Below are 15,359 nucleotides of genomic sequence, written 5' to 3'. Positions count from 1 at the left end.
ATTTTACTGTACATATGGAAAGCACAGTAATAAAATAAATGTCTGTACAATTTTTGCTATTTAGTAAATTATTTAATAAATAATTTTAATTCAATTTTAAATTAATGAATTGCTTAATAATTTCTTTATTTAATAATGTAATAAAATAGAAAATTTTGGTCTCTCGAATTTTTATCCAAGCAACGATAATCTTGTATAGTAATTTGAAGCCAGTGTGAGTTCAGGATTCAAAACCCTTAACAAATATATGTAGAGAGGTGGGGAGGAACTGAGGAGTAGGGAGAGGGGAAAGTAATCAGGAAATACTATATAAGAAAAAAATACCTTTTCAATAAAGAAGGCTAAGGAGATCACAGACCTTTGTGTCTCCCATACTTGGTGAGAGTTGAGAGTCTGACCCAGCCAGCTTCATAGAGATGGCCAGAGATGCAACATCTTCATGCATCAATAAAGTTGTAGGAGACAATGTATACTCAAAATTACTGAAGCATTTTTGGGCAATGTCTTTTGCCACACTGGACTTTGAAGATAAAGTGTATCTGTTTCAAAATGTAAGTATCAGGAAATTCTGGAAGCCAGGTTAGTGGCTCCTGCCTAGGATCCCAACATTTCAGAGGGTGAATTTCCAAGATAGCCTGGGCTGAGAAGTAAGACCATGCCTATAAAACACAGAAACCTTGAAAGAAGGCCACACTTTAGCTTTACTGTGTTTTGCTGTGTGATTTAATGTTAATAATAAAGTATTATATACTTTAAAAAAGAATATATGGACATTTTCTGAATTCTCAATCATGGTGAGAATTAACAGGATTCAGGGGGAATATGTTCTTAGCCTAAAGAAGTTACAGGACATTCCTGTCCAAGGCAAATGTAAGTGGAGTAGGGTAAGAGCAGGGCAGGAGCACACAGGAAGGAACTGGAAAGTTTTCCTTCTGAACAAATGGTGCTTCCATCAAGGCCTGGAGGATAAGGATGAGGTAAGCCCAGGGGAAAGAACAGGATGTGCAGAAGCCCCAGATACAGAGTACACAGGCGCCCTGCAGGGGTGAAGCAAAGGTGCCTGGAGAGCAAGGGTGAAAGTAGAAGGGAAGGGCAGAGGGGCAGGGAGAGGCCTGTCTCTGCCTTCTCAGCAAGCTCAAGGGGCCCCACATTTTATTCTGAGGACAGTTATGGGGTTTGAGTGAGGATTTTTCTTCTCAAACGTGGGAAGCAGAGAAGACGAGGAGATACAAGAACTGTCATGAGATTCTGATCCAAAATGAAATGACAAATGAAGATCTCTTAGATACCTGTTATTTTACTTGTGAGCACTCTGTAGGAAAATGTTAATACTATTTTGAATGATGGAAATAAAAGTTTGTTTTGTTTTTTACTTTTTCTTTATTTCTAACGTTTCTCCCAGGATTTTCTTTGGCATCCAGAAGTTAATGGTTCTATGAAACAGTGTATCAAGGTGTGGACTGAGGTCTGTATCTGAAAACAGGCTTTTGTGTGTAACCAAGTTTAAGAAACCAAGGAGAAGCCATTGTTTTTCCTAAGCTGTATGGGATTTGTCTTATACTTGGCTGAAATGAGTAAATGTTATTAACTATCCCTGCCCTATTATCACCAGGCAGATAATACTTAGACTCTCCTTGTATGAGATCCTCTGCTGCTGTTACTTAAGTAACTCAAACATGGGGTGACATGCATAAGAAAGAAGGTTCAAGAACATGAGACCAGAGGCTGGATGGACATGTATTAGGTCCTGAGTTCATTGTGTGTGTGTGTGTGTGTGTGTGTGTGTGTGTGTGTGAGAGAGAGAGAGAGAGAGAGAGAGTGAGAGTGTGTGTGTGGGGGGGGTGACATTATTTGAGATAGAGATTGGTTGATTTGGTACAAGGCTGAACTATATAGTGAGCCTCCATCTTGAAGATAAACACAATCTTACAGCGTAACACATATTCTCTTTATACTTATATGGGTTTTTATTCATAGCTAGGTACTAAAGGGGACTTTCTTGGTTTTACTTTTATAGACTTTTCTTCCTTGTATCATTGCATTTATGACCTAATAGATAGGACTGGTGTGTTTTAGGTTATAATATGAGGAGATCAATTGGAACAGCAAGTATGTTCTTGAAGTCAGAGAACCCTAGGGTCTTGTAAGTCCACCTTACAGTCTCTCCTGTAGTCTCCACAAAGCTTTACATCAGTCAGGCTTTGGATGAATTTCTTTTCCCAAAGGCATTTACACTTGGCATGAATAAACCAATGTTCAGCATTGTTGACCTTGTTCTTCATAATAACCTTTTTGTACCAGTTTATCCCCCTCATGTTTATAATAAATGCTTAAAATTAAACCACATCACAGAACAGATAAGCATTTTTAGGGTCATGTTGAAATTTAGCCACCATCTGTAACTCATTTGTTTGAGGTATGTGTTCAAGTGTATGAAACACAGCCGGGAATGGTTATAGGGCCCTGTATCAGTTCAGGGGACCAGCAGTCATTTTAGTATGTCTTGATCTCAGTACAAAGTACTTCTTTGTGTTTGGGTTTAGTTATTTTCCTTTATAGATAATACCTAGAGTAAGTAGATACTAGAAGAATGGTTGTCTAAACTACATTAATTTTATTTACCTGTCCTTTAGAAATAAATGACTTCTAAATACTTTAAAGTGGATTTCCTAAAACTAAGGACATTGGATTGAATGTATTCTGTATTTTGAGGGCAGTAGACATCTATTGAAACTGGTAAATAGAAGAACGCTGAGATATAGCAGAGAAAGAATAGGAAAGTGGTCTAAACTCAAGGAACTCGCTGTTGAAATTGGATTTCTTAGGTGAGTAAAAAAATCAAGCTGAAGCTACTTGGGTAAATTTTGGGAGTTTTGGTGTGGACTGAAGTGTCATCAGAAGGTATCTGCATAGACGGAATTGAATCAGTAGAGAGTTTAGAGATTAGAGAGGAAAGTTTGTAGGGAATCATTATCTGAAGTGGCAGTAGAAGGGGAGGGGAGGGAAGCAAGAGACAAGGGGCTGGAGGGTCACAGTGTAAACAGGAGTCTCCAAAGATGGTGGGCGGAGGTGTGATTTTAACTAGACAAGAGGAATGAAGCTGCAGGGCTCAGCAATTCAGACTCCATTAGTGGACACTAAAACCCATGAAGTAGATGAACGATGTCCAAACTGAAAACCTGGTAACGTGAGGTTTAATAAGAGGAAGACAAACTGGCATGCAGAAGAAAGAAGATTCTTCCAAATAAGCATTGGCTTCTAAGTAGAGGAGGATGGGGGGAGTGAGGTGGGGCTGGAAGAATGGTTTGGGAGAGTAAAGATAGCTTGATGCTCCTAGGTCGAAGGAAGAAAGGTGAAGCAGGACATTATGAGCTTTGAAGGAGATGACTCATGGGTCAGAGCTGCAGAAGTGAGAAGCAAAGTGACTGGGGTCACTGCTCTGAAGAATGAGAAAGGGAGCTAGCTAGGGACAAGGAGAAAGAAAAGAATTACTTTAAGAAGTGTGGTGCTGTAAAATGAGTGTGTTAGAAATGGGCATGTCTATCTGAAGGGAAATGGACTGCTCTCAACACGTGTTAACTTTATAATGAGAAGTGACAATTGTCAATTAAGTATTATATGAGGGTTTTATTAATGTAGTGCTTGTTTTCATTTCTTCTCACATTACTGTAATGTCAGATCAGTGTAGCAGAAGATACAGTGGACTCAAAACTTAGAAAAATGACATTTTGGCTGTTCCTACCAGTCTAAGAAATATCCTATTTTTTTCAAATGGGTTCTTACTGAGCAAGTTCTATATAATCCTTGCCTATCACACAAGAATGTGTTTAAAAATGAAACATTTTAAGAGAAGACACCAAAAACTCAGTACTATGTATATGTTACAAATTCAGTTGTACTAATAATATGACTTAACTGTGTTACAAATAGTGCACTAGTGAGTGTTTCTAGAGACTTTTCCTCTTTTTCTACATGTGGTCTTTAATAATTACAAGTATATTTTGTTAAATACATGTTAGATTTAGCCTTCCCAACAGATTGCATTTACTTAGGGCATTGACTCTGTATTTTGTTTAACTCTTATACTATGTACCCTGTAGGCTTCTATGACTACCTCCTAATTGACTGACACAGTGCACTGAAGCTTTACTCTAAGCAGTTTACTCAGAATTCAGAATAATAGTAGGGCATTTTCTATTTCGTGTGTGTGTGTGTGTGTGTGTGTGTGTGTGTGTGTGTGTGTAAGAACACTATAAAGAATTAATTGCATAAGTATCATTCCATGCAGTGTAGCCATGTAGGCAGTTAGATATCTATCATATAGTAAAAATAATCCAGTAAGGGATTTGTAAGGGGTAAGAATGTATAAGGAAGAACATGACTGGTATTGCTTGTGTTCACTCCATGACCTGGATATAGCATGGCTATAAAGCTTTTCTTCCTTTAGGATTCAGGTGCGAAGCCCCATGTGATTGTAGCAGGCGCAGCCACAGTAAGTTCTCATCTGCATTGTGACAGAGTGATCTTTGTTTCACTCTTATGGACATGCAAGGAAAAAGCTAATTTATATTAAATAGAATTCTTAGTTGTGTTTATATTTTATTTCCATTTGGATTATAATTAACCAGACTGATAAATTTTAATAAAAAGTCTATTTTATAGTGGCTTTTTATAATTGTGAGCATGTATTTCATTAAATAATTTGACTAAATTTATTCTGGTATTAACTAAAATGAGAATTGTGTTAAAGTCACCTTGTTACAATAGATACATTATATACTCTGCTTTCCTGTGCTAAGTGCTGAATTAATGCTTAACTTTCACTGCTTCTTAGTGGTCCATCAAGATTCACAATGGTAGCGATGAAGCGCTGTCTCAGTATAAAATGAACATAACCTCCATAGCACCACTCTTAGAAAAATTGGCAAAGACTAGTGATGTTTATTGGGTCTTACAAGGTAAGGAATGAGTAATGAAAAAAATGTCATTTTATATATATATCCTATGATATAGGTTTTATTATATCCTGTTTCAAGAGACAAAATTACTGCTTTATGAGAATACATTTTTGAAATAATGTTTGCAAGATTAGAATAAACTAGATGATCTTGCTTTCTCTTTTAAATTTAAGGAATAAACTAATAAATATAGAAAGCCTAAAATAAATAAAAAATATCCTCCAAGCAGCAGAGTGCCTGCAAAATGAAGTGAAGAGATAAACCCTGAAGGCAAATGAGGCTTAACCTCCAACTGTTTCACTTTTTGCAGAGTATATTTACTTCTCAGGAAATGCAGGGACAATATTAACCACTCTTTGTATAATGTTGTAATCATTAGAAGTAAATATGTTTGGAAACCACACACTATGTTGAAATTGACACATCTACTCTATACTGGGTATGAAAGTCACATTAAGTCAGCTCATTTCAGGAATTTATTGAATGCCCATTATTTAGTGTTCCACACAATATGAAATGCCTTGGATATTTTAGCAACTCAATATGTTTGTCAAAAACTCTTACGATTATTTCCAAGTTGGAAGGAATAAGAAAGAGTAGAGAGAATCTCTTGCATTATTTCTATTCCAGTCACAGACACATGATGAGCCTTTGTCTTATGAAAAGGAGAAAGAATTAACATAGTATAGTTGATAAAAATGGACAGACCTGGATCCTGAGTATTACTTCCAGATTGTCTGAACATACTTCCCAGAATTGCATGTGAACCGCAGGGAAGCATTGGTTATTGCTCCTTATTAGACATTCTTGCATTATCCAGTTGTAATTTCTTATAATCTGCATCAAGAATTTTAAACTCTTGGGGCATGTTGCGACATGAAAATGTTTCCCCTCAACATTATACACAGGGAAGTGATAAAAGTTCTTTAAATTGAGCAAGATATTGGCTCAAAAGTTGAATGAAAGATAGGAAATCATTGCCAAGTTCAGCCAGCTTTATATAGAAGTGATTTACTAAGTACCTGGTACCACCTGGAGTTTAAGAACACATTATGAAGTGGGGATTAACTAACGTGTATGGTCATGCTTTCGCCATTAAGAAGCTTTGAAATGTGTTGTTTTGAATGTATTTCCACCGTGCAGACCCAGTTTATGAAGATCACTTGAGTGAAAATAGGAAAATGATCACTAATGAGAAGATAGATGCCTACAATGAGGCTGCAGTCAGCATTCTGAACAGCAGCACCAGAAACTCCAAGTCCAATGTCAAGCTGTTCAGGGTTTCCAAACTGATTGCTCAGGAAACCATCATGGAGTCCTTGGATGGCTTACACCTTCCGGAATCAAGCAGAGAAACTGTAAGAGTGCTTAGATGTCAGTAGGAGGGACTGGATTCAATTGCTAGCAGCCATGAGTCACAGAACAGAATTGCAGTCCTAATTACTTGTTCTGTCTAATGTACATGTAGAAATAATTTCAATGTCTGTCACCTAAATGAAGCTAGGATGAGTAGGAAGTTTCTTATACTCCAAAGCTTCAAGAAGCACCAGCTGTGGGAGGGAAATGGAACTTTATCTCGAGTGCCAGTCACGGCTAAGAACCTCTCAGTTGTCAGTACAGCTTCATGTTCTTCCTCCCTTGTGCAAGACTCAACTGCAGTGGAGAGTGCACATTTCAGGATTAAAAAAAAAAAAAAAGAAAAAGAAAAGGTTTTTTTTACAACCTTATGGTTCTTATACTGCATTATTCAAGGCACAGATGAGGTTGACTGATGCAAATACTTTATGTTAAGAGAGAAAGAACTTCACAGGTTAACACTTGACATACCACAACAAAATATGTAGAGGGATTTAAAAACATAATGTCTTTAATTGAAATAGAATGACATCAGTTTCCTTTTTCCGTTTCTTTCCTGCAGCCCCTCACAGGAACCCAATCCCAGCCCCTCCTATACTCACCCACTTTAAAGTCAATAGCCTCTTTTTCTTTTATTGTAGTTGCTACATACATATGTGTGTATGTATATGCACAAATATGTAAATACAGCCTGCTAAGTCTGTTTTGTTGTTTGTTTGTATATATGGTTTCAGGGCCAGCAACCGATAAGAGGGCTCATCCCTGGGAGACTTAATTCTCTTTCTGCCAGCAGTCATTAATTGTCTATAGTTCTTTGTCTAAGAATGGGACCTCATAACATTCTCCCCTTCTACATTTATGTGTTTGTTATTTGTTCCAGTCTTGTTTGTAATGCCTTTTCTAGAAAAGACTGTTTCACTTGGCTTTCCTGGTATTCTGCTTCTTACACTCTTTCTGCGCCTCCATCCACAATGCTCCTAGAGCCATAGATGTAGGGGCTGTGTCCATGGGAACTGTATTGCCCAATGGTCCATTCATCTCTGAATTGTGTCCAGTTGTGGATTTCTGTGATGGCCTCCATTTGCTGTAAAGATAGGCTTCTTTGATGAGGAGTGATAGCCACTTATCTGTGGGTGTAAGGATGAGATTTAGAATTTGGAATTAGGCTGCTCTGGCTAAGTGGTAGTGGCAGATTCTTTCTTAAGGTCATGATCTCACTGCCTTTGGGAAGCTGACTACTGGGTTTCAGTACTAGTCATGATTTCCCTTCTGTTGAGGGGACTTAAGTCCAATTAAACAGTTGGTTAGCACCAACATGTGACTGCCCCTACTGTACCTTTACAGACATCTTGGCATGCTGGTCAATGTCATAGTTCATAAGTGTTGCAGGTGGGTAAAACTGTTTGGTTGCTTCCTGCTCTTGGCAGTTTGCATAGTGTTTTCTGGTACCATAGATTCTGCAGGAAAGAGGCTTGATGGTCAGCTTCAGCTAGAATCATCTGAGTCCTGTGCCCCAAGTATACGTGTATATACAGAAGAATTAATCACAAAGGTATCTTACCATACTCTTACAATTTAAAAGTTTGGGCATTGAATGATTGTTTTATTGTAGCAAGATCCAGCAAGGAATTCTATAAAGTTAACTGTGTTTGTAAGGAAGGAAAAAGGCAGCTCATATTACTCATATTACTTGTCTTAGTCCATGAACTGGATGTAGTGTGGCTGTAGTCTTTTTTTCCCATTAGGATTAGGTTGCACAGCCACTTTTTATCAGCTGTCCAAAGGGCTCACATAAAATGCTGTGGTTCTCTTCCTCTCCTGTGGGAAAATGCCTGTGTTTGTATAACCCCATTTCTTTAGATACATAACAGGCTTTGAAGACTCTAGGAGATAGTTAAGGACCTTGTGAGAGAATCTGTAGACCAGGGTTCCTGAGAATACCAGCTAGAGGACTTCCTTGATCCAAGGGCTAAATGGTTAGGATTTTCTAAACATATGAAAGCTTGCATTCAAGTGATATCTTCACATACCCAAATTGTAGCTTTCATAAATTCTAGAGTTTGACCAAACCTTTGACTAGACAGGATCTTGACAGCTTGCCTCAATATTTATTACAATCAAACTATGTTGAACATTTCATGTTTTATGTAGCAATAGATATCTTAAAATTATACTCATAATCTCTAAGCTGTGAATTAAATAAAAGGCATATTGTCAATATCGTTAGCTAAGAATTATTTTTTCAGTGTTAGCTATATTTTATTCTTTTGTCATGTAAACACTGGGACTCCATCTTAACAATTCTGGTTTCAAAAGACTGCTAATTAAAATTCTATAATCTTTGACATCTGTCAGTATTGTTTTTTAGCTCATCTATTAGCAGGCTTAGACTCCATGAGCTTTTTGCTATTTTTTTCATTGTTATTGTTTTCTAAAAGAGAGCCAAATAAGTACATTCTAAGTGATAAAGATGTATGGCTTCCAGTATATCATGGGTCACATTCTGAAACAAACTCCTTATTGTGACCACAACCAGAGAAGTTCGAGACACCCCAACTAGCTCCTACAGAGTTCAGGAATACCATCACTTGAAAGTGTGTCTGGGAAGTGAGTGCGAAAAGCACAAGAGATTTTGGTTTTGGTGTCAAAATCTCAACACTATTCATAGGAGGAAATGGAATGTGAAAGGCATCACTGACAAGATAATAACCAAACGACTCGATCTGTTCACAGAGTGCAATGATTCTCATGAACGTGTGTTGTAATAAAGTTTTGAAGCCTGTGGATGGTTCCTGTTGTCAGCCTCGACCTCCTCTCACTCTCATACAGAAGCTAGCTGCTTGTTTCTTCACCTTATCCGTTATTGGGTATTTAATTTTCTATGTAATTCACCGCAATGCTCACCGGAAGAATAAACCATGTACTGATTTGGAAAGCGGTGAGGAAAAGAAGAATATTATCAATACTCCTGTGTCTTCATTAGAAATACTTTTACAGTCTTTCTGCAAACTTGGCCTGATTATGGCCTATTTCTATATGTGTGACCGTGCAAACCTGTTTATGAAGGAAAACAAATTTTATACACATTCATCATTCTTTATTCCAATTATCTACATCTTGGTTTTGGGAGTATTTTACAATGAAAATACAAAAGAGGTAAGAATCATTTACATTAGCCCACATTATCCTCCTCTCTGGTTACAGAATCTACATTAAAGAACTGTTGTCACTTATTATGGCAGAATTTACAAACATGCCCATAAATGAGGAAGAAGGGCTCTGTAGTTATACTTAGTAGACTCTTAACCACTCCTTTAAATGAGGTTAATGGATGGAAATACACCCTGTGGAAAGATGTCATGGTTTATGCTGTTTTTTGCCTGCTTGAGGCCAGAGAAATTTCAATGGTTTCTTCAAGTAACAGATGCTATTTATTGTCAATTATAATGAAAAACTATAATTATATTAAGAAATGTTTCAATATGAGGGAAATATTATATGTGTTTATTAGACATGTCCACACAAATTAGAACTTACATATGATGTGGCTTCTCATAATATTCTGAGCTTTCTAATTTAGAAGTGTGCTTATTGTTCGGAATTATTTGCTTAAGTTCTCTACAAGGGTACCTCATTTGAATTATCAGATCCTTCTGCAAAAAATGATAGCCCCTCTATAAGGATGAGTAATTGGTTCTTCATCCCTGGTGATAGCATGTGAAGGAAAGTAAATTCTAATAATACAATATTTTCTGTCAATGAATTGTAAGAGAACTGTAAGGTTTTTTTTTTTTTCCTGAAATTCCAAAGTTTTGTAAAGAAAATTGTAGGATGCCATTTTTAGATCTAGAAATACATCTATCATAGTTTCGGTACCATTTAAAACAAAACCCAAGGATCACCTGAACCCCTCAAGATCTCATTATAGTTGTCTTTCAGATTCATGTTACATTTAGAATAGGTTTACTATATCTTTTAGAGAGAAATAAAGACACTGTACCCCAGCCATGACCCTCTGACAGAAACATTAGCTTTAAATACTGTAAGAAAAATGTTATGTTCTTAATATGTTCTGTCCAAATGTTACTACTGGCCGATGGATTTTAAAGCAGATTTTGGTTCCTTCATGCAGACTAAAGTATTAAATAGAGAACAAACAGATGAATGGAAAGGCTGGATGCAGCTTGTGATTTTGATTTACCACATCTCGGGAGCAAGTACAGTAAGTAGTTTGGATGTACATTCAGGGCATACAGGAAGTAGTAATGTTGCCTAAGAGCCCCTTCTCATTTCCTACCCAGCTGTTGAGCCTTCTCATGCGTCCCCCAACCCTTTGGAAAAATCTATCATTTTAAAAGCAAAATCAATTTTCTTTGAAAATGATGAAGCAATAATTGATTTTGTATTTATTTGTCCTTCCTACTATAGAAATAGCTGGTATCTTATATCATCCTTGTTGAATAGCTAATTTAAAGTTATCAGCAAGCTTTGTAATGGGCAAAGGATTTAGAATAGGCTAGTTACTATCAAAAGGAATCAAATTTCTATTCCATCCTTCACTGTGTTTTAAGAAGTTGGATGAACTAGTTTTGCATTTTTAACATTTATTTTTAATGTCTAGTTATGTGTCTGCATTTGCACATGTGCACTTGAGTACAAGCAACTGTGGAAACCAGAGGACTGGATTCCTAGGAGCTAGAGTTACAGATAGTAGTGAGCTGCATGTGGGTACTGGGAAACAAACTTAGGCCCTCTGCAAGAACACTGAGCCATCTCTCCAGGTCCCACTAGTATCGTATTTAAAACTTAAAACTTTTTTGCCTTCATTTTTTTTTTCCTTCTTCCTGAGAATTTTATGATCCAGACTGCCTCGGATATGGAAGAGTTAAGAAAGACTATAGTCCTTCTGTGTTTTAACATTCCAACTGTAGTTCATTGAAAACAAACCTTTGTGGGTAAGCCTGACAGCAACTTGCCATCTAGGCTTTCATAGTGAAGAGTCAAACTTAAATGAAAAATGTTTTAAAATTTCAAGTCAGAAATTCATTCATAATTTGTGAAGTACCAAGTGTTTTTATTTTTTACTTATACAAAACTCATCTATAAAGTATTTAGTATTTGAATTGATGATAAACTCAGATAAGAGGAGTGTGCTCAGAGAGAAATATTTTGAACATTCCATAGCAGCGATTACTAATGTAAATATTATTACTGAATTTTTTTTCCTGAAAATATGAAAACCATAGTCTTCCTTATCTTGTATTTTTAAAGTTGTTGAACTTGTGGGTTTTATGGATGTTTTGTTTGAAGGCACAGAGCAAAGGAATGGCATGTGCTCCTGTGGAGAATTCTATGGTTGTGCTATATGCTTGCAGCAGCCGTGTGGCGGGATTCCTGTGGTCTCTGAAGCTGTAAATTTAAGCTACAGCTAGTGAAGCCAAGGCAGTGAAAGAAATCCAGTCAGGGAAGATGGCTTAGGACCCATAGCATAAATCCATAAAATTCTCTAGGAAATAAAGAGAAGTGAATGTTGGAACTTCGAAATACCTCCGGCATATGAATAAGGACTCGGTTAATAGGGGGAGGAGGAACTTGTTTTTAAGAACATGCCATTTAGAAACATAATTAATTGCTGACATATTAAATGGTGATATTTCTAAGAAATTAGGTAGGAAAAATTAATGGCAGATTAAGTTCCTCAATTCAGTGATTCCAGAGAGGAATTAGATTGTAAAAAGATGAAGGCAATTTGGCATTCTAGTGTAATCATTTAGCAACCCAACATTTAATACATCTTCTTAGACTGCCTCCCAATACATTCTCATTTAAAAAAAAAAAAAATTACAACTCTGTTCTGGAAGGACATGCTTTTCATGCTTTTCATTAGCAGATCATTTGTAATGATTAATTATGTGTCCCTGTTCTGATATACACATTTTGTTATTAAAAAATTACCTTGTCTTCACTGGGAAAGCATTGTCCATGTAGATTGCAAGATATTAGGGGGTTCTATTCTGGGGTAGTGGAGAAAGTAACCGTATTTAAAACTCTAACAGCCATGGTATTTTCCTTGTCCAATCACAAATATTTTAAATCAAATAGGTCAAGGAACAGTTGTTCATAGTTTTGATGTTAGAAAGAAAATTACGTTAAAATCCCAGAGAGTTGTCTAGGTCTAGGCAGATGGTATAAACATGTTGGCATAAACATTCTTTTAAAAATAAGGTTCATATCCAATATGCTTAAAATGCTGAGAGACACAAGTTTGTCATCTGCACTAGACAGTGCTTTTGTACTTCGTTATGTACCCCCCCCCCCTTAAGACTTTCATGAAAGGTAGTGAGGCTAATATTTAGGGCTTGAAAGTCAGCCTACCTCTTTGAGGGAGTTGAACTTGCAAATATAATTTCAACTCTAAAGTTTAGTTGTAATCTTGACACATGAAAGATAAAAGGGAAATACAGATTAAAAGATACTGAAATAGTATAATAGCCAAATGCATGTGTGATTCTTTGTTTGCAGAGTCAGGGATCAGATCCGTAGCTTTATATATTCTAAGTTAGGACACCACCACTAAGCTACTCCTCCAGCCCTTGGTTCTTTGAAACAGGCTCTCACTGGACAGCCTAGCTTGGTCTTAAGCTCTCTCTATAAATAGACTGGCCCCAAATTCTTTATCCTCCGGCCTCCACTTCTGAAATTACAGACGTGAACAAGTGTCCAACAAGAAAAAAGAATCTAAGAAACTATGGATTAGATAGTAGAAGCTATTATATTCACATTAAATTTCTTGGTCATTATAATGATAATGTGGCCATGTAAAGAGCTCCTTTCCTTCTTATAGGATACATTGTAGAATATTAGGCATGCTCTTATTCTACAAGTTTTCAGCATAGTTTGTGTACATTGTATTGGTCTTGCAGCTTTTCTATTGGTTTGAAATATTGCACAGTAAAAAGTTAGGAGAAATGTTATACAAGATTTATGACAGGCCAACACTGGTAGGAATTTGGAAATCTTCTGTAATAGAATTGTATTGCTTAATATAAATAAACAAGCCCAACTTTGTAGTCCCAAACTTAGTCTTGAAGCAACTTGAAAGTTTGCTTTATAGAGAGTGGTTAAGGTAATTAAGAATGGTTAACATGGGTTTGACATTTTTTTCCCAATACTTCCAGAGTGGTCCCAGGAAGAGAGATGCTCCTCAAGTATGTGGCTCTGCAGCCAGACTCGATGGTGTTAGCCAAGTAGCCATTGGCATTAGCTAGGTAGAGCTGAAACATGCTGTTCAGGGGAAAGCAGATTAAGTGTGATTAATTCTAATAAATTTGCACTTAAGGCCACATTTTTCAAATTAGAAATAATGCCTTTACAGTAACGTGTGAAAATGATAGTTTTAAAATATTTTAGTTAAGTAAATAAAATATATTTATTAAAATTGGATTCATATTTCTTTTAGCCTATAAAGGTTATGAAGCCACTTTTAAAAACCAGTAGAGGACTTACTCTTTCCTTCTGTTGGACAGGCTGCTATAGAGAGCAGGGCTTGCAGCCTTTATATATAGTTGCATTGCAGCTTTCATAACAGGGTCCTTTATAGCAGCTAGTGACCATCTCACAATGGAATAGATTACATTAATAGTATAGTTTCTGCTGTTAAAAACATTCATGGCCTGCAGAGAAGGCTCAGTGGACTGAGTGGGGACTACTTTTCTAGAGGGCTCAAGTTCATTCCTAGAATCCATATCAGGCAGCACACAACTGCCTATAACTCTAGCTTCAGGGGATCTTACTTATTGTTATATCTTCCATGGGCACCTACACTCAAATACACACACACACACAAAAAAAAAAAAATTTTCAGGTGTGTGTGTGTGTGTGTGTGTGTGTGTGTGGTATGGTGTGTTTAAGCCTTGGTGTGATTGTCTTCACCACAGCCATGAAGCTGAGACAAAATTGATCGTTCACAAGTTTGAAGTCAGCCTAAACCACATAGTGCAACTCTGTCTCAGAAAGAACACAATAAAACCTTAGACAGATTCAAGCCCAGTGTGGTGGCCCACACCTTTAATCCCATCACTTGGGAGGCAGAGGCAGGTGGGTCTGAGTTTGAGGCCAGTCTGGGGTACAGAGCAAGTTCCAGGATAGCCAGAGCTATACAGATAAACTTTGTCTAAAAAAACAAAACAAACCAATCAAAAACTCAAACCAGCCAAGGCATAACAACAAAGTAACTTAGCTTCAAGCAGGAGCTACTGTAGAGTACATTCAGGAGTAGAGTAGAAGATGTAGATGCATTTCTGTTTGCTGACTTCTGAGAGCTTTTTTTCAAGCACTAGATTTCCACTTTACTTCTCTGTGATTCTGAGATTCTGTGTTGTACCTTCATTGAGAATTTCTCATCTAATAATGACACAGATTTAGAAGAAAGAACTAATGATGAAATACAGTTTATAAAACCTGTCTGATATGCAGATCATTTCTACTCTAGTGACTCAGGAGAGAAAGTGAAGACCCAGACTTTGAGCTGGATTTTGAAGAGACTAGGATTTTGGATTTTCCAGTGTCTGTGGTGGATCACAAGTGCATGATAGGCAAGCACTCTACCACTGAGTTAGCCTTGGCTAGTCCTTGGTATTTTAAATAGTCACTTAGTGTGGTAGCCAACTGGCCTTGAGCTCTATGTGTAGCCCCAGGGTGGCCTAGAATTTGTACTCCTGTCTCAGCATCTCGTAAATGCTAAGATTACATACACCACCACCTCCTGGCATGCAAATAGGAATCCAGTAAAATATAGACACATTTAGAAGGAGATCCTAGGAATACACTGTCAAACACAAGACAGGAGACAAGGAAGTATACAAAAAATAAGTTTCAGAGAGAGTCTCTGTCAGTTTGGATAGAGTAGAAGCTATGCAGATGTGTAAATGATATACTGTAGGTTTAAAGGTTCAATCTAGGGTTGGTTTGTTTTTCCTTCTCAAGTGAAATATCTTTTATAAAGGAAAGAGATGCATCCCAAAATGCATATACTCTGGGCCTTAA

General features: G+C 37.0%; 1 protein-coding gene across 2 annotated transcripts in view; it reads left to right on the top strand.

Moving 5' to 3' along the window:
- Casd1 (CAS1 domain containing 1) overlaps window positions 1–15,359 on the top strand; it is a 42,403-nt gene that overhangs the window by 12,808 nt on the left and 14,236 nt on the right. Inside the window, exons 5-10 of one of the 2 annotated variants that reach the window (XM_051177175.1) lie at window positions 1,403–1,465; window positions 4,448–4,492; window positions 4,835–4,958; window positions 6,102–6,316; window positions 9,048–9,470; window positions 10,447–10,536. In XM_051177175.1, coding sequence (XP_051033132.1) covers window positions 1,403–1,465; window positions 4,448–4,492; window positions 4,835–4,958; window positions 6,102–6,316; window positions 9,048–9,470; window positions 10,447–10,536 — 960 coding nt within the window. The remainder of the gene's footprint in view (window positions 1–1,402; window positions 1,466–4,447; window positions 4,493–4,834; window positions 4,959–6,101; window positions 6,317–9,047; window positions 9,471–10,446; window positions 10,537–15,359) is intronic. The other variant, XM_051177176.1, reaches the window with a different exon arrangement.

The sequence above is a fragment of the Phodopus roborovskii genome, unplaced genomic scaffold, assembly GCF_943737965.1.
Source record: "Phodopus roborovskii unplaced genomic scaffold, PHOROB, whole genome shotgun sequence".
Taxonomy (NCBI): domain Eukaryota; kingdom Metazoa; phylum Chordata; class Mammalia; order Rodentia; family Cricetidae; genus Phodopus; species Phodopus roborovskii.
Note: the sequence above shows the minus strand (reverse complement) of the source record. Positions and strands in the feature narration are given on the sequence as shown.